Source organism: Dryas octopetala, chromosome 4, assembly GCF_963921425.1.
Source record: "Dryas octopetala chromosome 4, drDryOcto1.1, whole genome shotgun sequence".
Lineage (NCBI taxonomy): Eukaryota > Viridiplantae > Streptophyta > Magnoliopsida > Rosales > Rosaceae > Dryas > Dryas octopetala.
Window position 1 is genome coordinate 6008930 of NC_141369.1, and position 25096 is coordinate 6034025.

Sequence of the window (25096 nt, forward strand, 5' to 3'; positions counted from 1 at the left end):
AACAACATGAAAGAATCTCTGGTGACACCATTTTGTTCTGGCAACAAGAAATTCGATTCTTTGTTTGTTTGCAAACCTGCTACAAAAGGAAGCAGAACAAACATTAATTTGACAAGAATTCTTTGATGCTGGCCATCAGGCCATTGCCAAATAATTTCACATTCGTTGTAACTCTGCTAGCAATGTTGTAGAAAATATTGTAGCTGCAAGAGAAACAAATGAAAAAGAGACCAGACCCAATACCAGGGGTTAATGTTTAAATTTCTCAAAATACATACATTGAAGATGTTCACGGGTTGAAATAGATAAAATCAAATAAAGAATTAAAATTTGATGACTAATACATTTATTAGTCACAATAGAAATACAGGGAAAGGAGGCTATGGGGGGATGGCACCCGGCCCATTGCCAAAACAAAAGACTAAAAAAACAAACAGCAGGAAAGAAATAAACATAGCAAAATAAAGGGAAGAAAACCTCGTCGATCAAAATCCTCAGCCACACAGATCGATAGATAGCCACCCAACTAAGCTTGACCACCTTATCTGAAGCATTTCCAAACACATACTAGCAAGAGAGAAGATAAATGTTGAAAACCGACTAAGAATATTGATTGCTGGCTTGGCCTTCTCTTTTTCTTCATGCGCTCTTCTCTCTTGTCCAATGGTTACTGCAGATAGATAGCCACCTTCACCAGGGAATAAATTTCCAGAAAAGTAATTTCAGTGCTTTGCAAAGCTAGCAAAACCTTGCATTCCCTTGACACACTGGAAACTGCACCGTTTTACATCAAAGTAAATGATAACTATAAGAAATCGTTCAGGTCCTCACCTCATGATATATATATCAAGAATGAACTGCATGTAATATATCCTTAAGAAAACATTGAGAAAGAAACTCGCATGCTTATGATATCAGATATATATATATATATATATGCATCACTACCTTCAATGTATAACCTAAGAATAACCAATCAGACAAATAAGGTAATTCTAAATAATTTTATAAATTCAAAAAATACATAAGACACATGGGAATTGCCCAATTCAGTTAATGAGTTCTTATGTGACATTAATCTCTTGAGAAAACCATCTGAGGCATTAAGCTCACCATGTTACAAACTGATATTTCAAAATGAGCTGTCCGCAAGGCCTTTCCTCTAACAAAAGATTTTCTTGTTTCAAGAGAAGTTGAAGTCTGAATTAAAAGAGACCAATAGGAATGAGACCATTACTATGATGCAAAGTTATATATCATCTATAGTCAATTGGATTGAGGAAGGAAGATGCAATGACTAAAAGTCTAAAACAATGGTAATATTACTGCATGGATGATTATCATCAATCAAGTTTGATGATTGGATTGTGGGAGTTGGGCCGGTAGAAACCAGTTTAAAATTCAAATATTTAACATTATAAAATATGGAAGGCAAAATTAAATTTTTTCAGTGACCGACAATGCACATTGCAGAGTAATTTTTTTTTTTTTTTTTTTTAATACAGGAAACATACAATTTTATAATATAGGAAGTAAAAAATGTAAAATGCAGAGTATTTGAAAGTGAACAATATGAATACAGCTGTCCATGCCACAAACATTCATAAACCAAGAACTTCAAGATATGATATTTAGCTTACCAAAGTAGCACCAGATGAACTTGACAACTCCAATGCCATTAAGCTGGATAAAAAGAAAATAATTAGAGGACTTGTCTATAACCTGAATAAAAAGAAAATAATCAATTCCAAATTATCTAACGATTTATTTAAAATTTCGTATCTAGAAGCGGAGGCTTTCCAACACCTTCACCAGGGAATCAATTTCCAAAAGGAATGTCAGTTTTTGTAATATATAGCAAAACAGGATAGCTGCCATTCAATTAAACTAACGGTTCAGAAATCATGTTAGAAAGCTATCCAAGGTGAATCAGTTTGATATACCATTTCAATTATACATTTGACATTCGTTTTTGGTAAAATCAAATCATTTCAATTATACAGTAGGGATTGTATTAATTAATATCTGAATATTTGGCATAGAATTAGATAAATAAAGAAGAGTTTACTTACAAGAAGATGTAGCAGAGCTGGATGATGGAGATTGGCAGAGCTCCTCACTCACTGAAGATGCAAAGCTCAGATGAATGAGGATTCACCTGTCTTGCTCGATCCAAACTCCGTCTTTCTGTACAGCCTTATAATTCACTTCAATGTTTGTGGTGTGAGAAATCTTGTCCCACTCCTTACCACTTCCTTCTTTGCAAGCATTGGCAAGAGAAGGAGACCACCAGATCTCCAAATTCTGTAGTGGTGTCTTCCGCAGGAAGTTGGGCAGTGTTTTTAGCGTGTAACAGCTTTCAAATGTTAGGGTAGAGAGGGAGGGCATTATTGTAATCTGATCATCAGAATCCTCCTCTTCCCTCCACCCTTCCACTCCTTCCCACTCTTCCCAATCATCCATGTGGTAGAATTTGAGGCGTTTCAATTTGGGGAACAAAGTCTGTGACTGTGACGATGATGATGATGATGTTTGCTTGTCGTCTATTAATCCCAAAAACTCAACTCCTATCTTTCCAATCTTTCTACACTCCCAAATATGCAGAGATTCCAGGGATGACAACTTCCCCAAAGGAGGCAAAAACGTGCAATCTCGAATATCAAGCTCTCGCAAGTTTTGTAAAGACATCAGCCAATTGGGAGACGAGGGGGTGTTATAACATCTCGAGATGTCTAAAGATTCCAAACCTGGATGTGGTTGTAAGGCATTCAGTATTTCTCCATCGTTTTTATGCTTTTCTTCTTCTTCTTCTTCTTCTTCTTCTCTAAGTTCACAGTAACATCCGAAATCCAGTTCCAAATGAAGGAGGTCTTTCTTATTCACCAATTGTGCTTTCTCAGCCTGACTCGCATCTTCCGTACGCCCTATGTGTGTTTCAAGACTCCCTTGAAGGTGGTCCAAGTTTTTCAAATCTTCTAACTTCAATCCTCCTTCATTATCCGCACCCACATGAAACACATCTACCGTTTGCAAATTTCTTAATCTCCCAATGCCTTTTATGTTTGCACCCCAAATGCCCCTAACATAAAGATGCTTTAAGTTAATTAGCCTTCCCATATCAGGTACTTTTTTGAGACCCCTGCACCAATCAATTCGCAAGGTTTGCAAGTTGTATAATTCACCTATAGCATCGGGTAATTCCTCCAACTCATCATTCTCAGATAAATCAAGATACCTCAAATGTATCAATTCACCGATTTCTTTTGAAATTTCTTTGATACAGTTCTTCCTTAAATTTAAGGTCCTCACAAATTTCAATTGCAAAATTAAATCTGGCCCAATAGTAGTAATGTTCGAATCAAAAATTGTGAATGTTCGCAGAAATTTAAAATTGCAAAAAGAAATAAGAAATGGACCCTCAGATGCAAACATCATAGTCAAATGAAGAATGTTATCATCTGGCAACTCTATTCTCTCAATAGAACCCTTAATCTCCATAATAAAGCATTCCTTCTTGGTCAGATACTGCACAAAATCATGTACAATATCATGCATTTTGCAACTTATTATATTTTCATCATTATCATCTCTTTCAAAATCTTGGAAGAAAGACCGCATTACTAAGTCATCAAAATATGCTTGACCTATTTTCTTTTGCTCTTTTTTTCCCTCAACATCAAGATAATCTTGTGACATCCACATCTCAATTAAATTATCTTTATCAATCACAAAATCTTTTGGAAAAATAACACAATATAAAAGACAACGTCTAATTGTTGGGGTCAAATCATAATAACTTAGTAATAGCGGTTGGAAAACCTCTTGCTCGAACTCTTCTAATTCCCATATCTTATTATTCAAAACATCTTGCCATTCTTTCAATTTTTTCTTACCGCACATGAGACTACCTAAAGTCTTTGCAGCAAGAGGCAACCCCTGACACTTTTTTACAATATCATTGCCAACATCTTCAAACATTTTAAGGTTGTCTCTTTTCCAATCACTGAACGCAAAGTAATAGAACAATGACCGACAATCTTTTTCACTTAACCCCTCCAAATGGATTATGTCACTGGTTGCTCTCATCATCTTAGCAACCTTCTCTTTTCGTGTGGTCACCAACATTCTACTGCCTATACCTCCATTGCGCAGAAGTTTGCTTAGTTCTTCCCACTGTCTAGGCTTTGGATTCCACACATCATCTAGGACAAGAAGGAATTTCCTTCCCTGAATCCTTTCTTTTATACGTTGTACTAAAGTTTCCAATTCATTTAAATTTGACGCATCCTTTTCAGAAAGACCTTCAAGGATAGCTTTAGCAATTTTGATCTCATCAAAAGGGTCTGAGACACAAACCCATATTCTCAAATCAAAATGAGCCTTCACCCTTTGATGGTTATAGGCGTGTTGGGAGAGACTTGTCTTTCCAGTTCCTCCCTGCCCTATGATAGGAATGATAAGGGGGCCTTTCCTTTCTTGACTACTCTCATTTACCAACTTGCTTACTAAATCTATCTTTTCATTTTCTCGACCAAACGATATATCTTGAAGAGAGGAAGTCTTTTCTCGTCCAAGATGTTCACCGCCGTGTCTTTTTGTTTTTTGAAAGCTATACTTTTGTCTATCAATAGCAATCTTATTTAACGTTTCATTTAGACCTTCAATCTTCAAAGCAATGTCACGGCGATGAAGGACTTTGTTGACTTTGCCAGAAGAAAAAGGGGAGGGAAAGTGGAAACGTACCTTCTTCTTAGTAAGAGGAGCTTTTTGAGTTTCCTCCTCATCTTGTTTCAGAATTTGGTGTTTTAGAATTTCAGTGCTCCACTCATCCAACACGTTGTCTATCTCGTTGGAAACTTCTTTCAGCTCACTCAGCCAACGTCTGACGTTGGCCTCCTTCACTTGTCTCTGTTCTGCATCCTCGAGCACATCTTGAATAAGTTGGAGATTGTGGGTGAGATTTGCAACTTCTTTGCCAACACCTGTGACTAGTTTCAGCTCTCGGTTGATCTTGTCAATGGTGATCGAAGCCAAACGTTCCAGGAGTACATTAACGAGTGCTTCAGCCATATTGTTGAGGAGAAAGTTTGAAACTGAGTGAGAATGAAAAAGAGAGAGATAGAGAAATAACAAGTAGCAAATGCAGAATGGCGGGCGTGCTACCGTCTTTCTCTTACCCACTTCATATAGAGTGACTGAGTGAGTTGTTGAATGTCTTGGCCCAATTTTTTTAATATTTTTTGGTTTGATTAAATTAAATTATAATGAAAATTGACAAGTACACGCGGTTGAAATAATTGTGGTGTGGGGCACCTAAAGGAGAAAAACGTATATATTTGTCTCCCACCTTTTATTGCCTTTATCTGTTCCTTTTTCTCTTTCTTTGAAGATTGAACTTTGATGAAAATTTTCAACATTATCTTTTTGCTTTTCCAGCATGAATCTTTATTTGATTTCCTCCATAATTTCGCACTGCTGTTATAAGTTATAACAACTGTACTTAAAAACAGTAGTGGGAAATTTCCCATTTGTGTTAAGCCAATAATGCATCGCCGCTTGCAAAGGATTGCAATATATGCTGGTCCCCCACAATTGGCTGTATACTGAGGAGACTATTTTTAAGATAAGTCACGCACCGTACGCACGTGCTTGGCCATTTATTTCCAAGCACAAGGGTCTACGTAGTAGGGTCCAGGGACAAGAAAAACAGAAACGCTTTCACACTATTTTTCTTTTTTGCTCTGTTTCACACTTTCACACTATAGTACTGTTAGTCCACCAGTTAAAGCAGTCAGTTTGGACTACTTTTTATCAGCAAATGACAAGAATGATAATGGGTAACACATGATATATTGTGATAAATTGCATGGCGTGTTCAATTGAAACTCCATCAATTTCAAGAGCTGACAGTCCAGTCCTCATCAACTACATTACAGGAATTTAAAATCTTGTCATGTTATCAACCAAATGGGAATGGAATGGTGAATTTAGGTACTTCCATTGATTAATTGGATTTATATGTCTTTTGAGTGGAGGAGGCAAGGCTAGCCAGTTTGACACAAAGACAAAAGAAAAGTACACGCCAGACTAGTGTTTGGTCTGTTTCACACTATAGTACTGTCACCAGAGTAAATTTGCTTACCGATTTAAATGGGTGATGCATCACCACCTAACTTTATTTGGCATCTGTTATGTGTAATTATTTTACAAATATATGAGGGTTGTATCTACTGCTACACTACAAAGCGTCTTAAGATTTAGTTCCCAAGTTTTGGTCTCCGCCTAAAACTCAAGACTTAAACACTAAGGGCCTATTTGGTTCACATAATTGAATTATTGTGAACTCAATTCTAATACATTTTCTATAGAAAAGAGAATGTAAGATTTTCTTTCTGTGTTTGGTAATGCTGAGAAAATAGAAATAATTGTGTTATAGGGTACATAAATAAAAGAGAAATTTTATTCAATAACCCTTTTAAATACTCATTAAACTTTTTTGAGTGCTTCAGCCATATTCTTGACGTACGTTTGAAGCAGATTGCAAGTGAAAAAGAGAAATATGAGAAATATGAAGTAAGAAATGCAGAATGCGCGTGCTATGCTCTTTGTTCCACCCACTTTATATATTGACTTGTTTGTGTTAGGCCAATGCAGAATGCAAGTGGCCAAGTGCTGGCACGCGCATTTTTCTGGGCTTGTTCCCTGTGGGGGTGCTTGCCTCGTGTTTCTTTTTGGTTTAATAAATTTTTCATGACCTTTTAATTGTCTTATATGAGCTAAATTGTTTTAATTGCACAAATATCAAATTGTTTAATAAAAGTTAAACCAAAAAGACAATTTGGTGATTAAACCAAAAATTTTCACGCCATCTTGTCTTGTCTTTGTGAGCCAGTCATTGCCTTGAAGATTCACCTCCTACCTTGATCCATATATAACTTCAACGGTCGACTTTATTTGTTTAATAAAAGTAAGTCTATGTTTAATATAACACTTCTACTCTTGTGTGAGCCAAATTGCCTTTCAACATGCATACCCAACTTTTGACAAACTAAAAATTTCATACCCAGATGGATTGATATGTATAACTTTGTTTATTATTACAGAAATTGGTAGAAACTGAGGATAAATTTTAAGAGAAAGTTTGGATGAGAGAATTGTCTGAGGATCCATGTATTTAACTACATGAATATATAGACTTCTCGATCCTTTAGCATCCAGATGATCGATTCTATCCAACAAATTTCTAAGAAATGGAATTGGAATTGATGTTGTTACACCAATAGTATCTAACTAATTACAATCAACGATATTGTTAACGTCAAGTTTTACTGTCACACTCATTGAAGGCTGAATCTAGTACAACATGTGTATCATTCATTCACTCAACTAAGTTGTTTTGTACTGGATCATCAAACCCATAGAATTAGTAAGATTTAGGCATGACAAAAAGATTTAGGCACTCGGTTTTAACCATGCCCACACAAATATAACAAAGTTTCATGTGCAAAAAGATTTAAGGTACCGATATTCAAACAACATGAAAGAATCTCTGGTGACACCATTTTGTTCTGGCAACAAGAAATTCGATTCTTTGTTTGTTTGCAAACTTGCTACGAAAGGAAGCAGAACAAACATTAATTTGACAAGAATTCTTTGATGCTGGCCATCAGGCCATTGCCAAATAATTTCACATTCGTTGTAACGTACTCTGCTAGCAATGTTGTAGAAAATATTGTAGCTGCAAGAGAAACAAATGAAAAAGAGACCAGACCCAATACCAGGGGTTAATGTTTAAATTTCTCAAAATACATACATTGAAGATGTTCACGGGTTGAAATAGATAAAATCAAATAAAGAATTAAAATTTGATAACTAATACATTTATTAGTCACAATAGAAATACAGGGAAAGGAGGCTATGGGGGGATGGCACCCGGCCCATTGCCAAAACAAAAGACTAAAAAAACAAACAGCAGGAAAGAAATAAACATAGCAAAATAAAGGGAAGAAAACCTCGTCGATCAAAATCCTCAGCCACACAGATCGATAGATAGCCACCCAACTAAGCTTGACCACCTTATCTGAAGCATTTCCAAACACATACTAGCAAGAGAGAAGATAAATGTTGAAAACCGACTAAGAATATTGATTGCTGGCTTGGCCTTCTCTTTTTCTTCATGCGCTCTTCTCTCTTGTCCAATGGTTACTGCAGATAGATAGCCACCTTCACCACGGAATAAATTTCCAGAAAAGTAATTTCAGTGCTTTGCAAAGCTAGCAAAACCTTGCATTCCCTTGACACACTGGAAACTGCACCGTTTTACATCAAAGTAAATGATAACTATAAGAAATCGTTCAGGTCCTCACCTCATGATATATATATCAAGAATGAACTGCATGTAATATATCCTTAAGAAAACATTGAGAAAGAAACTCGCATGCTTATGATATCAGATATATATATGCATCACTACCTTCAATGTATAACCTAAGAATAACCAATCAGACAAATAAGGTAATTCTAAATAATTTTATAAATTCAAAAAATACATAAGACACATGGGAATTGCCCAATTCAGTTAATGAGTTCTTATGTGACATTAATCTCTTGAGAAAACCATCTGAGGCATTAAGCTCACCATGTTACAAACTGATATTTCAAAATGAGCTGTCCGCAAGGCCTTTCCTCTAACAAAAGATTTTCTTGTTTCAAGAGAAGTTGAAGTCTGAATTAAAAGAGACCAATAGGAATGAGACCATTACTATGATGCAAAGTTATATATCATCTATAGTCAATTGGATTGAGGAAGGAAGATGCAATGACTAAAAGTCTAAAACAATGGTAATATTACTGCATGGATGATTATCATCAATCAAGTTTGATGATTGGATTGTGGGAGTTGGGCCGGTAGAAACCAGTTTAAAATTCAAATATTTAACATTATAAAATATGGAAGGCAAAATTAAATTTTTTCAGTGACCGACAATGCACATTGCAGAGTAATTTTAATTTTATTTTTTTTTTTAATACAGGAAACATACAATTTTATAATATAGGAAGTAAAAAAAGTAAAATGCAGAGTATTTGAAAGTGAACAATATGAATACAGCTGTCCATGCCACAAACATTGATAAACCAAGAACTTCAAGATATGATATTTAGCTTACCAAAGTAGCACCAGATGAACTTGACAACTCCAATGCCATTAAGCTGGATAAAAAGAAAATAATTAGAGGACTTGTCTATAACCTGAATAAAAAGAAAATAATCAATTCCAAATTATCTAACGATTTATTTAAAATTTCGTATCTAGAAGCGGAGGCTTTCCAACACCTTCACCAGGGAATCAATTTCCAAAAGGAATGTCAGTTTTTGTAATATATAGCAAAACAGGATAGCTGCCATTCAATTAAACTAACGGTTCAGAAATCATGTTAGAAAGCTATCCAAGGTGAATCAGTTTGATATACCATTTCAATTATACATTTGACATTCGTTTTTGGTAAAATCAAATCATTTCAATTATACAGTAGGGATTGTATTAATTAATATCTGAATATTTGGCATAGAATTAGATAAATAAAGAAGAGTTTACTTACAAGAAGATGTAGCAGAGCTGGATGATGGAGATTGGCAGAGCTCCTCACTCACTGAAGATGCAAAGCTCAGATGAATGAGGATTCACCTGTCTTGCTCGATCCAAACTCCGTCTTTCTGTACAGCCTTATAATTCACTTCAATGTTTGTGGTGTGAGAAATCTTGTCCCACTCCTTACCACTTCCTTCTTTGCAAGCATTGGCAAGAGAAGGAGACCACCAGATCTCCAAATTCTGTAGTGGTGTCTTCCGCAGGAAGTTGGGCAGTGTTTTTAGCGTGTAACAGCTTTCAAATGTTAGGGTAGAGAGGGAGGGCATTATTGTAATCTGATCATCAGAATCCTCCTCTTCCCTCCACCCTTCCACTCCTTCCCACTCTTCCCAATCATCCATGTGGTAGAATTTGAGGCGTTTCAATTTGGGGAACAAAGTCTGTGACTGTGACGATGATGATGATGATGTTTGCTTGTCGTCTATTAATCCCAAAAACTCAACTCCTATCTTTCCAATCTTTCTACACTCCCAAATATGCAGAGATTCCAGGGATGACAACTTCCCCAAAGGAGGCAAAAACGTGCAATCTCGAATATCAAGCTCTCGCAAGTTTTGTAAAGACATCAGCCAATTGGGAGACGAGGGGGTGTTATAACATCTCGAGATGTCTAAAGATTCCAAACCTGGATGTGGTTGTAAGGCATTCAGTATTTCTCCATCGTTTTTATGCTTTTCTTCTTCTTCTTCTTCTTCTTCTTCTCTAAGTTCACAGTAACATCCGAAATCCAGTTCCAAATGAAGGAGGTCTTTCTTATTCACCAATTGTGCTTTCTCAGCCTGACTCGCATCTTCCGTACGCCCTATGTGTGTTTCAAGACTCCCTTGAAGGTGGTCCAAGTTTTTCAAATCTTCTAACTTCAATCCTCCTTCATTATCCGCACCCACATGAAACACATCTACCGTTTGCAAATTTCTTAATCTCCCAATGCCTTTTATGTTTGCACCCCAAATGCCCCTAACATAAAGATGCTTTAAGTTAATTAGCCTTCCCATATCAGGTACTTTTTTGAGACCCCTGCACCAATCAATTCGCAAGGTTTGCAAGTTGTATAATTCACCTATAGCATCGGGTAATTCCTCCAACTCATCATTCTCAGATAAATCAAGATACCTCAAATGTATCAATTCACCGATTTCTTTTGAAATTTCTTTGATACAGTTCTTCCTTAAATTTAAGGTCCTCACAAATTTCAATTGCAAAATTAAATCTGGCCCAATAGTAGTAATGTTCGAATCAAAAATTGTGAATGTTCGCAGAACACTACTAGGAAGTACCCCATTAGACATCAGTGGAAAACTGATGTCTATTAGGTTTGCGACCGATAAGGGCAGACGTGATATCTAATGTACCCTATTTTCAATATCGGTTTTTACCCGATGTTTATAAAAACTTAGACATCCTATTTGTTTAATTTCCGATATTGTTAATACATAATATATATCGAATTTCCAAGTTTCCGCTATCTATATGCATGGATTCCGATATCTAATGTACTTTCAATATCATTAGTTTTTTAAAAACTGACATTAAAGTGTGTATTATATATCGGTTTAGTTATATTTTTCGACATTGTAAACTCAGCAAAAGCTATGTTTGGTAAGTTGTTACATCACTTTTTTTATTAAAGCGATATTTAATATTGTTAACACATCAGAGTTTTAAATAAAACCGATATATCTATATAGATTAGATATCTGTTTGTCCGTTGTTTCAGATATTATAAGTCTTTTAAATATCATGTTTGAGCTACCATGTGATATAAAAATTATATTAGATATCGCTATTATTTTGTTTTTCGATGTATATGCCTGTATAAATATCATGTTTGAGCTACCATGTGATATAAAAATTATATTTGATATCGCTATTTTTTTGTTTTTCGATGTATATGGTTGTATAAATATCAGCTTTAAGATATTAGATATCAGTGTTGAACGGATATTGTAAATGTTTTTTAATTAAAAAAAACAAAATTAAAATGGATTGTTAGATATCAGTTTTTCCTGTCAAATATTTGATATCAAAATTCGAACATGCAGCATCCAATTTGTGCAATTTAAATGCTTCCATCAATTTCATCCAACATTCTCATACAATATTTCCAACATCCAATTTCAACCATATTCAAGTTAACAAAAATAAATTACAAATCCCTCAACAAGTAGGGATAACCCTAGCTAGCTAATCCATTTTTAACCCCCTAAGAAACTTCAAAAATCTGCACAAAATATAAGGCATGGCTAGTTCTAAATTATGCACACTAGTTAGCTAGCTAGCTAGTTCTAAATTCTGCCTTTTCCTCTACAAAAGATTGGAATGGCAGCAGTACTAATACCATATCCACAAAATGTACGTCAAAACAGTATACCAACATGCATGTCTAAAAATAATGCTCGGTGACATAGTCTCCCCACTCAACTCGGACTTCATCAATTTGGGCTTGGGTGTAACCAGACCGCTTGTTCTTCGCCTTAGACCACTGAAAACATTAAAGACAAGTGCATGATCAGCCACCAAAAGATATGCAATTATATATTCAAATGATAAAAGTTATGGTCTTGCTGCAATCCCAAAACCTATACATGGCAGAGTGCAAATAATATATATAAGGCTAGCTGCATGCTATCAGAGCCACCTAGACATGCAATTGTTCAAATAAAGAAGCTAGGCAGCTGATAGCAATCCCAAAATCCAAAAGGAAGAGTTGCATGTGATAGCCCCCAGCAACAAGCTTAAGTACATGTGATGGTCCAGCAAGCTTTAAAGTTCAATTTACCAGATTTACAACAACCAAAACCATATCCTAGTTTCCTATCAATCCAAAACCAGTTTCAACTTTAAAGATTGAGAAAGCCATATCCAAGTTTCCTATAAATTAAGCTGCATATCCATGAAATTAAAAAAGTCAATTGCATGCAGTTGGAAATTCTAAAGACAAGGGGCAGTTCCAAGTTCAACATGCAAAGTTGCAAACATTCATGCAAAGGACAAATATATGCAGGGCAGTTCAAGCCAATCATACAGCATATCCAAAGGCAGTACATGCCTATATATATAACTTCAAAATCTCCAAAATAACAGATTGATGACATAACCAAAACAAAAATGCAATCAAAATTACATCGGATAATAATTTATATATACTGAAATAGTCAAAAGAATTCTAACCATGGTCTCAAAGGCAAGGTTTGTGTCCTCAATGATCTCTTTCATGTACCTCATCACATAATATGCACATTCAACACCACCTGGTTGTTTAGGACACTACATACAAGCAAAAGACAGCACACATAGAGTTATATATAACAATGGCATCCTTAGTCCAAATCAGAATGACATAAGTCGCTTAAAAAACTCAAGTATAGTACATAGATCGATGCTTACAGCGAGATTCTTCCATTGTGGTGTTTTTCTGCCTTGCCTTCCCGTAACGCCATTGAATATTTTAATGGCACTTGATCACCACAATTTAAATTCAAGTTATGCTCCATTATCAAAGAACTATGCATATTGGTAAATTTATGAGGGAACAGAAACTTACGTATTCACCACTTCCACCCATTCTTGGTTACGAGTCAGTTTTGGAAGAGGATCCATGATGTGAACCACGTCTTTTTCCTCGCTAATGATAGTCAAAATCCAATGGTTGCTACCAAATAGAACGATTATTACCATGGCATGTATGGGAAGCATATATACAAATAGCATTACAAATGACTGACATTCAGGTTCACCAAATAAATACCCTTACCTAGAATTGAACGGCACTAAAAAGACACGGTCACATTTTCCTTGCTGGAACCTGTCTGCTAGGTACTTTGATCTATTCTCTGAATTTCCAATTCCCACAGAGACACGTGCTGGGTCCACAAAACCAACCATTTCAGCCATGTTGGATTCGATAAGCCTATCGTACAGGTACCTAACAATTTTCAAGCATCCATTTGTATCACAACAGTTTATGAGGAAAAAAAACAATGTAGATGAATCAAAGAGTACACTGACCTCATGTACACAACTATGCAGGTTGCTGAAAGTTCCTCCATCCTCAATACTGCAGCTATATCCTCGTACAAGATATAAAGTTTTCGGACAGCTCCAAAGACTTGTTCCTCTATGTCAACTGTGATGGCCTTTCCACTAGAGACCATCTTTTGTAATGCTAAGCGATACAGCAACTTGCATTTGTTCGGGACATTCTTTTCAAGTGAATCCTTCTTGAATAGCTCCTTCGCCATGTTAGGAACATGCTTCATCTGTTTCTAGGGTATCAAATACAAACAACCAGGTTAGTTTCAAGCATGTAGCCTGAAGCAATACCATAGGTGAGGCAACATTTACCTTTTCCTTCATGCAAATAACAAGTTCTTGGGGCCACGCCACGTGACTGCCAACAGCCTGCCCAACTGTGATTAATTCGTCTCGCACAGGAATTGGCAGCAAAGCATCTTCCTTGTCAGCAATGTCAATGCCAACCCGCATGTTTCCCTCACCCAAAGGAACACCATGAACTGTGTCCGATTCCATATCAATTACTGTACCGTATGCAACAATGTTGCTGACATCTCCCACAGCCAATTTGCACGATTTCCCCTACATAAATATAAAAAATCATGGGGATTAAACCTCCACTAGTATGGACATGTTGATTTATTTGTCTTAGATCTAATAATATGAAAAAGGGCACCAAAGATTCATAAGTTACCTTCATTGTTGCCAAATTCAGCTCTTCAATATCAACTACATCGACATCTTCCTTTTCGACCTTTGCCTCGTACAAACAGCTGGCTTTATCGGAAACATTCCCTGTACCGGGAACCGGCATTGGTGTAGATGGTTCTGCAGCCTTGTTCTTTGCCTCCTCCAATTTCGCAATTCTCTCATAAAGCTCCTTACATTCCTTTTGCAACATAGCCACCATCTCAGTCTTTGTCATCACATCCTTTGGCTGTCTTGGAATGTTGAAGTACACCGAAAGAGGGACGTTCCCCCCCACAGCCCTTACCCTACCTCCATGCTCCGGAGTCTCTAAAGCCATGCTTAGAACATCATTAGAGCCTTCGACAGTCAACTCTCCAGCTTTCTTTTTTTCCAACAACTCATCCTGCCAAAACAACAAGATATATCAAGTATCAATTAAGCATATCTAAAAACAATTTATTATATATCAAATTAATCCAAACGACACTCATTCACTTGCTTACTATGACTTTGGCCACCTGATCCACCTCTTCATTCATGTGGCCAGTAGAGTCCTCCCTAGCTTTCTTCCATAGGACAGATCGGTCTAGCTCAGATTCTTCCATATTCTTTTTCCTCTATTCAGCATAAAATCACATGGTTAGTCCAACCGAATTCCCAATTGTTTAGACACAATTCAAATAGCCTTTACCAATTCTTCCTGCAAGCCAATGTATCCTTTCCTTGACAACCTATGAGGATACTTCCGTTTTGCAGTTCTCTGACTTTGAGCTTCGTGTAGTGCCTACAATGTCAACACGTACCTTTTGATCATCCCCTAAATGGAAGCTATTAAACACATATGTACCAGAAATGTCAAAAGAAAACTAGCATATCTACCAGAAACTTGTCTGTTAATCGGCTAGCAACAAAAGCAGTCCAATGCTCTTGCTCAATGAAGTCATACTCCTTTGGTCGGGTCTTTAAAGCTTCCGGATCGTCTTTGAATGGCAAAATGTACTTGGTGGTTAATGCAGTCTTGAAAGATCTCCATTTGGTGCCAGCAGAGGACAGCACCCACTTCTTGCTTTCTGGTGGTAGATCAAATGCAGCCTACAATGAAAAAAATACAAAAACCCTTAGTATGCACTCTATAGGTTTCTGCTTAATCACATATGTATAAATAACAGCTGCATGCTTGTAATTATCGTTATAAATAACACCTTTTCCCTTTTATAACCAAGAAGAGTAGATATATTTTATCTATCATGGAGCTGATTTCTTCCCCTTCTACGGAAAACTTGGAATGAACCATTTAGCTATCCATCAATTTCATTAGTTTATATAGTAAGATTTTCTTAAAAAAATGTCCAATTGAAATAAAATTTTGATATTAAAATGGATATGTAATTAAGTGTGGAACGAATGTGCACATGTGTTCATAATCAAAATTATCAAAATAAGCCATTTTTACAATAATTCCTATACAGTGAAATGTGATTAGCAAGTGAAGAAAGATTAAATACAGATATAACAGCTCTTAATTACCTGTACATCATCCCAAATTTTATTTTTTTCGTCCTCTGTCACAGCCGGCCAGTTATCATACGTAATCGGCACTGATTGCCTTGCCACAACTCCTATGTAAGAAGCCAAATTCGGACGCGCGTCTCCTACTGGCACTCCATATGGATTGTACTCCACTTTCAGCTTCCGACCTAAAGCTTTCCTAACAATGATTCCATGCATCTTTGTAACACCGCGAGAGGATCTGCTGGTGCCTTCATCCGTAACGGTTGCCTTTGAAGTCGAACACTCCTTGGTGGAGGCATTCTTGGCCTTCAATACTGCAGCTTTCTTGGCCTTCAATACTGCAGCTTTATTGGCCCTCAATAGTGCAGCTTTCTTGGCCTTTGACTTTGGTGTGGATACCTTTGACTTTGGTGTGGATACCTTCGTCTTCCCCTTGGGTGTCGAGGCTGCCTTGGCCTTGGATTTCTTTCCTTTTGGTGTTGCCATAACAAACTCCTAGACCTGAAAATTACAACAAAGGGTACAATCAAATTCATTAGCACACAGAAATACATTAGCACCTAAGCTGGGTTACACAATGATCATAACAAGTAAAACAATTCATAATACAAATTTTAAAATACTGAATTTAATAACAAGTTAACACAGTTAATAACAAGTTAAAAATAGGGTTACCCATTGAAATTCATGTCAAAATAGGGTTACACAGTGTTACAAAGTGATCAGAGCAAGTAATACAGGTAAATTCAAATTAATTAGCACACTGAAATTCAAGTTTGCAATTCATAATCACAAATAAAGTTTACAACCCTCACAGCTAATTAACTATCCCCCTTGCATCCTGCCAGCTGGCTTTTTGAGTGATCAATCCATACACCCTCACAATTATCCCTCTTGTAAGTGTTAGCATCCTCCCCCATGATATCATCGAAATCCTCAGCGGGTGGTAATCCAAGGCTAAAAGATTGATGGTCAACAATGGTGTCCCCCAACTCATCCTCTTGAGCACAATCAATAAAGTCTCTATTTGGGGCTGCAAGCACTACTGACCATCTAGAGTCCATGGGGTCTTCTACATAAAATACTTGCTTCACGTGGGCAGCCAAAGCAAACACATCTCCCTTATGACCTATCCTATTAAGGTCAACCAAAAGGAACCCTAGCTCATCTTTTCTAATGCCCTTGTTGTTCTCTACCCATTGACATTTAAACAAAGGCACCTTGAAGTCGTTATAATCCAGCTCCCATATTTCTTGGATTACACCATAGAAAGTCATATCTGTGTAGACCGGATTTTTATCTTTCGCACTTGCCACTTGCATTGTCTTTGCCACCAAGCTCACCCCACTGTTTTGGACAGCGCGTATAGAATCACGTGCCTTTGTGTGATAATGGCAGCTCCCAATCTGGTAGCCCTCATACTGCAGCACACTCATAGGTGGACCAAGAGCTAGCCGCCTCAATGAGGTGGTTATGTGACTGGCTCCATGATTTATTAACTCTACCACCTATATGAACAGATTTAAGGGGTCATTATTACTCAAAAACGGAAACACAAGACCAAATATGTCTATCAAAAAGTGCTGTTAAAGGTAACAAAGTGATACCTTATCACGCAACCAATTGCTAAATCTGCGGTTGTGCTCTTCTAGCAGCCACTTTTCACTTTTCTTTTTACTTGAATAAATAGTATTCAAGTAGGCCTTGTGCAATCTATAAATAGATTACAATAATTACAACATGTTAATAAATTGGTATAAAAAACTGCTAAGTGTTTAAATAACAGAATCAGCGAATCTTACTCGGCATAAGGATCACATTCAGAAGAATTCTCCAAAACACACCGGTGAGCTTGTTCCCATTCTTCACGGGGTACTGAAACTACCCTACAACCTGATAGAGGTCTACTAGTGTTTGGGTCACCCATGCGCGAAGAGGGAATACCAATTGCATTTAGCCCGGATAAATACTCTGAGCAAAAATCCATGGCTTCCTCACCAACATAAGATTCAGCAATGCAGCCTTCCGGACGATGACGGTTTCGGACATAACCTTTTAACACTTTCATGCCTCTTTCAAATGGATACATCCATCTATACCAAACCGGTCCACACAATCGAACCTCTCTAGTAAGGTGCACAGTTAAATGGACCATTATATCAAAAAACGAAGGAGGGAAAACCTTCTCCAGCAAACACAAGGTGATAACAAGATCGGATTGAATTTTATCCAACTTGGACACATCAACCACTTTGGTGCAGAGGGCATTAAAGAAGAAACACAACCTAGTAATAGCATATCTCACATTCTCGGGCAAAACCGAACGTATGGCAATTGGTAGCAATTGTTGCATCAAAGTGTGGCAATCGTGAGACTTAAGACCAAAAAGTTTAAGCTCTTCCATGGACACGAGGTTCTGTACATTTGAAGAGTAACCTTCCGGGACCTTGATACCCAAAAAACACTTGCACATAGCTCGTTTCTCATCCCGAGACAGCGTATATGGAGCTGCAGGCAGAAATGTCCTTTTCTTCCCAACTTCTGGTGCCAAGTCTAATCTGACCCCCATTTCCACAAGATCTAAACGGGCAGCCACCCCATCTTTTGTCTTCCCTGGAATGTTTAGTAAAGTCCCAATGATACTGTCGCACACGTTTTTCTCAATGTGCATTACATCGAGGGCATGCCTTATATAAAGAGTCTTCCAATACTCCAAGTCAAAGAAGATTGATCTCTTCTTCCAACATGGAGCATGGCTTTCACCACCTAAGCTGCTTTTTTTCTGTTTCTTCCCAAAGATACAATTGATTTCTGATACTTTTTCTAAGATGTCCTCTCCACTTAGAGGTGTAGGAGCCTCACGATCGTCCTGCTGGTTATTAAAAGCTTTCATTTGTTTTCGATATGGGTGGTCGCGTGATAAGAATCTTCTGTGGCCCTGAAAACTGATTTTTTTACCATGCTTCAGCCTAATAGAATCTGTGTTTTCTCCACATATCGGACATGCCTTATACCCTTTCACTGAGGCCCCAGACAAGTTACCATACGCTGGAAAATCATTGATCGTCCATAGAAGTACGGCCTTCAAAGTGAATGTGTTTTTTCTGAAACCATCGTACACTCCATCAATTCCATTCCACAATGCTCTCAAATCTTCAACCAATGGTTCTAGATACACATCTATGTCATTTCCTGGCTGCTTAGGACCAGAAATCAACAAACTTAACATCATAAACTTCCTCTTCATGCACAACCACGGAGGAAGGTTGTAAGTCACTAAGATCACGGGCCAACAACTATATCGGCTACGGTTACTATGTGGATTTATCCCATCAGCCGAAAGGGCAAGCCTTAGATTTCTAGGCTCCAAAGCAAAATCTGGCCACTTATGGTCAACCAACTTCCAAGCTGGAGAATCAGCTGGATGACGCATCATGCCGTCAGTCACCCTCTGATCGGCATGCCAAGTTAGGTTCTTTGAAGTTTCACAAGATTTAAACATTCGTTTAAACCTTATAATAGGTGGAAAGTACCACAACACTTTGGCTGGCACCCCTTTCTTCTCAACCACTTCCTTGGTTACCTTCCACCTAGAGAGGTCGCACTTGGGGCACCTTGTTTCATCTTCGTACTCCTTTCTATATAAGATACAATCATTCGGGCAAGCATGTATCTTCACATACTCCATTCCTAAAGCAGTCAATGTCTTCTTCGCCTCGTACGTAGACAAGGGTAGCACATTACCATCTGGCAGCATATCTCCAAATGCGACCAAAAAATCAGAGAAGCAACTATCAGAAATCCCATGCTTTGCCTTCAAGTTGAACAATCTGACCAATGCAGATAGCTTGCTGTACTTATCACAATCAGCATATAAGGGTCTCTCTCCTTCCTCAATGAAACTCCTAAACTTATCTGGATCATGATCGAAATTATCAAATGCTACTTCGCACATATCTACTGTTTCGGACCCAAGAAAACCGTTGTATCTTTCCTCATCTCTAGTTTCACCATGCCATATCCACGTCGTATACCGTTGATCAAATCCATGAAAATACAAATGCTCCCTTACTACTGCAACAGTATACTTACTCAAGTTGACACATCTCTCGCAAGGACAATGAATGTACTTACGATTGCCATTATTGGCTAATCCAAAACTCAAAAAATTGGCAACTCCCACATCATATTCCTTACTCCTTCTATCAGCTTGAATCCATGTTTTATCCATGGATATAACTGATATCAACTTCACATAAAGAGATAGCAAATTAATTCAATATAAAAGGTTCAAGATGCAAAATCACAACCCACTAAGAAACAACCAGGTTATAAGCGTATTTTCCCTAACATGCAATCAAGAAAATTCACGATTCACAAATTTTAAAGCATTCATAACACACAAACATGCTATTCCTCACATGAAAACATGCAAACTAGCAAATTTTTAAGGTCCTAACACACAAACAGACCATACCATAACCCTATTTTTTTTAACCTGGAAACTAGGAATCAGCTATAGATCGTTAGCTGATCACCAAATATTCATATATAGAAGTTTGAAGAAAACCCATGTAAGACCACTTAGATTCCAGATAATCTTTGTTTAATTGACTGTTGTATATTTTCTTGCTGCAGGCTTTGTATTTAATTTATTATGACTGCTATATACCACATTGTACAGAGATTTATATGTTAAATTTCCATATGTTTTGCTTGTTTTAGATCGACCATGCTATATATATGTAGTATGTACCATATACTGGCCTCTATACATAATCTTAGATTAATTTTTGGGAACTTAATTGGATGCATATATGAATTATGAATGAAGCAATATATATTGGTTTCATACTTCTTTCATCTTCGAAACTGCAGTGACTTTTGCAAAATAAAGAATCAAATTTTCATTTTATTTCATCTAGCTAGTAGATATATATTGTTGGGTTTTCTTGGAAATTGCATATTTGCACCCAAACAAAAATATGGGTTTCATAAAGCTAGCTGAATATTACCATTGGAAATTGAACAAAATTCGAACAGCTAGCAGGTGCACAGAATACAAGATGATCATGATATTGCTAGATGTATTGAAGTGATCATTTGAATGAGTAGTTACTTAATTTTAGTCACTATGTGATCAGATCATAGAAGCTAGCTAGGCATTAAGTGAGGGACAGTGACCAGTACTTGTTAATAAGGTACATATATAATTAAACTGGGCTATATAGCTGGTCGATCAGCTAATTGAGTGCATGCTAGCTGCTTGTGCTTTTTAGACCCCAAATTTGAATGTAGAGTGTAAATACCCATTTACTTCATACAACCACCACCATGCAATCAATCTATCCTAGCTTGTACACAAGGCAAGGGAATATATATATATGTTGACTACTGTTAGCTACCAAGGGTCAGGACCACATGAACCACAATACATCTCCATAATTCAACCGCATGAAATAATATTGCAGCTAGCTATGTCAAGTTGTACCTTATTTTGAATCTGATATATGCATGTTTTAATTTTTTTTGAACCTGGGAGGGGTAATGAATTAAATTATAATTTATTAATTATTATGTGTCAAGGGTATAACCATGAAAGCAGAGATCTTGCTGATACTGTAGTACTCTATCTGTGGAATTACTTGCAAAGAAAATGAAATGAGCTACTAGAGAAACACAATACACAAGCTCGTTATCACAATACAGCTATATAGCTAGAGAAAAGGCAAACCTTATATAGCTCGTTATCACAATACACTCGCTGCAGCTCGCTCAGGCTCACAAGCTCCCAAGTCGAAAGCAATTGTACACCTACCAAAGCTCCTGTGGTGCTGAAACCAAAAGCCAGAATTAGCACAAATAAAAACCCAAACTTCCTAAGTTAATTCACAGAATCAATCATGCCAAGAAAACCACAGAATAAGCCCCTAATTAAAAGAAGCAAATGAAGCATTAAGCCCACAAAAAATTAACGCTAATTTGAAGAAACAAATGCACCAGATCCCTAATTTCATGAAGCATACGAACCTAGCTAAGAAATCCATAATTTGAAGAAAAACCTAAACAATAGAAAAGCCCAATTTTGAAACCCTAATTTCAGTAAAGAGAGAATAGGACAGAGAGAAAGAGAGAACCCAGGATGAGATAGAGAGAAGATCGAGGACAGAGAGAAAGAGAGAACCTAGGACGATGACTAATCTTACCTTTTGGCTGCAACCCAGGACGATGAGTGTGGCAGAGAAAGCTCTTGAGGGCGGACGATATGGCTAAGGTCAACTACGCGACGATGACAAGGCCGGACTGTGAGAACGGCGACGCCACGATGAGGGCGTGGGTGAGAGAGAGAGAGAGAGAGAGAGAGAGAGAGAGAGAGCTCGGGGTGAGAGGAGTGTGAGAGGAGTGTTGAGCTATAGTGTTTCTGTGTTATTGTGTTTGAGAGGGCGGGAGTAGTGTCGGGTCTAACTTAAGTCAAAACACTTAAGTTGGAACCAAAATTTTTATATTTGAATTTGAGCTGAAACAATTAATATCAGTTTATAGTTTAGATATCGGTTATTGTAGAATTTTAATTTTTACCCAAAAATTTAGATATCGAACCTGAAAACTTGGCGATATATAAATGTATTTAGACATCATTTTTAAAAAACTAAAAATCCAACTGATATAAAAAACTTTGACAATATCAATTTGTGTAAAACCGATATATTTTTAGTGATGTCTAATGGGGTACTTCCTAGTAGTGGAAATTTAAAATTGCAAAAAGAAATAAGAAATGGACCCTCAGATGCAAACATCATAGTCAAATGAAGAATGTTATCATCTGGCAACTCTATTCTCTCAATAGAACCCTTAATCTCCATAATAAAGCATTCCTTCTTGGTCAGATACTGCACAAAATCATGTACAATATCATGCATTTTGCAACTTATTATATTTTCATCATTATCATCTCTTTCAAAATCTTGGAAGAAAGACCGCATTACTAAGTCATCAAAATATGCTTGACCTATTTTCTTTTGCTCTTTTTTTCCCTCAACATCAAGATAATCTTGTGACATCCACATCTCAATTAAATTATCTTTATCAATCACAAAATCTTTTGGAAAAATAACACAATATAAAAGACAACGTCTAATTGTTGGGGTCAAATCATAATAACTTAGTAATAGCGGTTGGAAAACCTCTTGCTCGAACTCTTCTAATTCCCATATCTTATTATTCAAAACATCTTGCCATTCTTTCAATTTTTTCTTACCGCACATGAGACTACCTAAAGTCTTTGCAGCAAGAGGCAACCCCTGACACTTTTTTACAATATCATTGCCAACATCTTCAAACATTTTAAGGTTGTCTCTTTTCCAATCACTGAACGCAAAGTAATAGAACAATGACCGACAATCTTTTTCACTTAACCCCTCCAAATGGATTATGTCACTGGTTGCTCTCATCATCTTAGCAACCTTCTCTTTTCGTGTGGTCACCAACATTCTACTGCCTATACCTCCATTGCGCAGAAGTTTGCTTAGTTCTTCCCACTGTCTAGGCTTTGGATTCCACACATCATCTAGGACAAGAAGGAATTTCCTTCCCTGAATCCTTTCTTTTATACGTTGTACTAAAGTTTCCAATTCATTTAAATTTGACGCATCCTTTTCAGAAAGACCTTCAAGGATAGCTTTAGCAATTTTGATCTCATCAAAAGGGTCTGAGACACAAACCCATATTCTCAAATCAAAATGAGCCTTCACCCTTTGATGGTTATAGGCGTGTTGGGAGAGACTTGTCTTTCCAGTTCCTCCCTGCCCTATGATAGGAATGATAAGGGGGCCTTTCCTTTCTTGACTACTCTCATTTACCAACTTGCTTACTAAATCTATCTTTTCATTTTCTCGACCAAACGATATATCTTGAAGAGAGGAAGTCTTTTCTCGTCCAAGATGTTCACCGCCGTGTCTTTTTGTTTTTTGAAAGCTATACTTTTGTCTATCAATAGCAATCTTATTTAACGTTTCATTTAGACCTTCAATCTTCAAAGCAATGTCACGGCGATGAAGGACTTTGTTGACTTTGCCAGAAGAAAAAGGGGAGGGAAAGTGGAAACGTACCTTCTTCTTAGTAAGAGGAGCTTTTTGAGTTTCCTCCTCATCTTGTTTCAGAATTTGGTGTTTTAGAATTTCAGTGCTCCACTCATCCAACACGTTGTCTATCTCGTTGGAAACTTCTTTCAGCTCACTCAGCCAACGTCTGACGTTGGCCTCCTTCACTTGTCTCTGTTCTGCATCCTCGAGCACATCTTGAATAAGTTGGAGATTGTGGGTGAGATTTGCAACTTCTTTGCCAACACCTGTGACTAGTTTCAGCTCTCGGTTGATCTTGTCAATGGTGATCGAAGCCAAACGTTCCAGGAGTACATTAACGAGTGCTTCAGCCATATTGTTGAGGAGAAAGTTTGAAACTGAGTGAGAATGAAAAAGAGAGAGATAGAGAAATAACAAGAAGTAGCAAATGCAGAATGGCGGGCGTGCTACCGTCTTTCTCTTACCCACTTCATATAGAGTCACTGAGTGAGTTGTTGAATGTCTTGGCCCAATTTTTCTAATATTTTTTGGTTTGATTAAATTAAATTATAATGAAAATTGACAAGTACACGCGGTTGAAATAATTGTGGTGTGGGGCACCTAAAGGAGAAAAACGTATATATTTGTCTCCCACCTTTTATTGCCTTTATCTGTTCCTTTTTCTCTTTCTTTGAAGATTGAACTTTGATGAAAATTTTCAACATTATCTTTTTGCTTTTCCAGCATGAATCTTTATTTGATTTCCTCCATAATTTCGCACTGCTGTTATAAGTTATAACAACTTTAGTTATAAACAGTAGTGGGAAATTTCCCATTGTGTTAAGCCAATAATGCATCGCCGCTTGCAAAGGATTGCAATATATGCTGGTCCCCCACAATTGGCTGTATACTGAGGAGACTATTTTTAAGATAAGTCACGCACCGTACGCACGTGCTTGGCCATTTATTTTCAAGCACAAGGGTCTACGTAGTAGGGTCCAGGGACAAGAAAAACAGAAACGCTTTCACACTACTTTTTCTTTTTTGGTCTGTTTCACACTTTCACACTATAGTACTGTTAGTCCACCAGTTAAAGCAGTCAGTTTGGACTACTTTTTATCAGCAAATGACAAGAATGATAATGGGTAACACATGATATATTGTGATAAAT

General features: G+C 37.1%; 4 protein-coding genes across 11 annotated transcripts; all 4 read right to left on the reverse strand.

The window, feature by feature from the left end:
- Positions 1 to 219: 219 nt before the first annotated feature.
- On the reverse strand, positions 220 to 5212 carry LOC147286330 (putative disease resistance protein RGA4). 3 transcript variants are annotated; one of them, XM_086241828.1, is made up of 4 exons: positions 4744 to 5212; positions 2073 to 3525; positions 1641 to 1683; positions 220 to 774 (listed from the first exon to the last, which is right to left on the reverse strand). In XM_086241828.1, the coding sequence occupies exons 1-2, from the start codon at positions 5068 to 5070 to the stop codon at positions 2155 to 2157; spliced, it is 1698 nt and encodes a 565-aa protein (XP_086097954.1). In that variant the 5' UTR covers positions 5071 to 5212; the 3' UTR covers positions 220 to 774; positions 1641 to 1683; positions 2073 to 2154. The 3 variants fall into 3 exon arrangements, with proteins under 3 accessions (XP_086097954.1, XP_086097953.1, XP_086097952.1); XM_086241827.1 differs by having other exon boundaries at positions 220 to 670; positions 2073 to 5212; XM_086241826.1 differs by having other exon boundaries at positions 2073 to 5212.
- Positions 5213 to 7758: 2546 nt separating this feature from the next.
- LOC147286331 (putative disease resistance protein RGA3) lies at positions 7759 to 24437 on the reverse strand. Of its 6 annotated transcripts, none has more exons than XR_015121734.1 (3): positions 9600 to 10899; positions 9168 to 9210; positions 7759 to 8205 (listed from the first exon to the last, which is right to left on the reverse strand). XR_015121734.1 is itself a non-coding variant. In XM_086239939.1 (3 exons), exons 1-3 carry the CDS (start codon positions 24298 to 24300, stop codon positions 8203 to 8205), a joined length of 477 nt encoding a protein of 158 aa, XP_086096065.1. In that variant the 5' UTR covers positions 24301 to 24437; the 3' UTR covers positions 7759 to 8202. The 6 variants fall into 6 exon arrangements, 3 of the variants coding, with proteins under 3 accessions (XP_086096065.1, XP_086096064.1, XP_086096063.1); XR_015121735.1 differs by having other exon boundaries at positions 7759 to 8223; XR_015121733.1 differs by having other exon boundaries at positions 7759 to 8309.
- LOC147286332 (uncharacterized) lies at positions 12033 to 21740 on the reverse strand. The gene is made up of 13 exons (XM_086239205.1): positions 21600 to 21740; positions 15881 to 16366; positions 15233 to 15445; positions 15045 to 15137; positions 14857 to 14970; positions 14358 to 14756; positions 13994 to 14245; positions 13658 to 13914; positions 13404 to 13574; positions 13194 to 13301; positions 13037 to 13106; positions 12821 to 12916; positions 12033 to 12131 (listed from the first exon to the last, which is right to left on the reverse strand). Exons 2-13 carry the CDS (start codon positions 16349 to 16351, stop codon positions 12033 to 12035), a joined length of 2343 nt encoding a protein of 780 aa, XP_086095331.1. The 5' UTR covers positions 16352 to 16366; positions 21600 to 21740.
- LOC147286333 (uncharacterized) lies at positions 16687 to 19555 on the reverse strand. Its single transcript, XM_086239208.1, has 3 exons — positions 17668 to 19555; positions 17473 to 17578; positions 16687 to 17373 (listed from the first exon to the last, which is right to left on the reverse strand). The coding sequence occupies exons 1-3, from the start codon at positions 19551 to 19553 to the stop codon at positions 16687 to 16689; spliced, it is 2679 nt and encodes an 892-aa protein (XP_086095334.1). The 5' UTR covers positions 19554 to 19555.
- Positions 24438 to 25096: the final 659 nt, after the last annotated feature.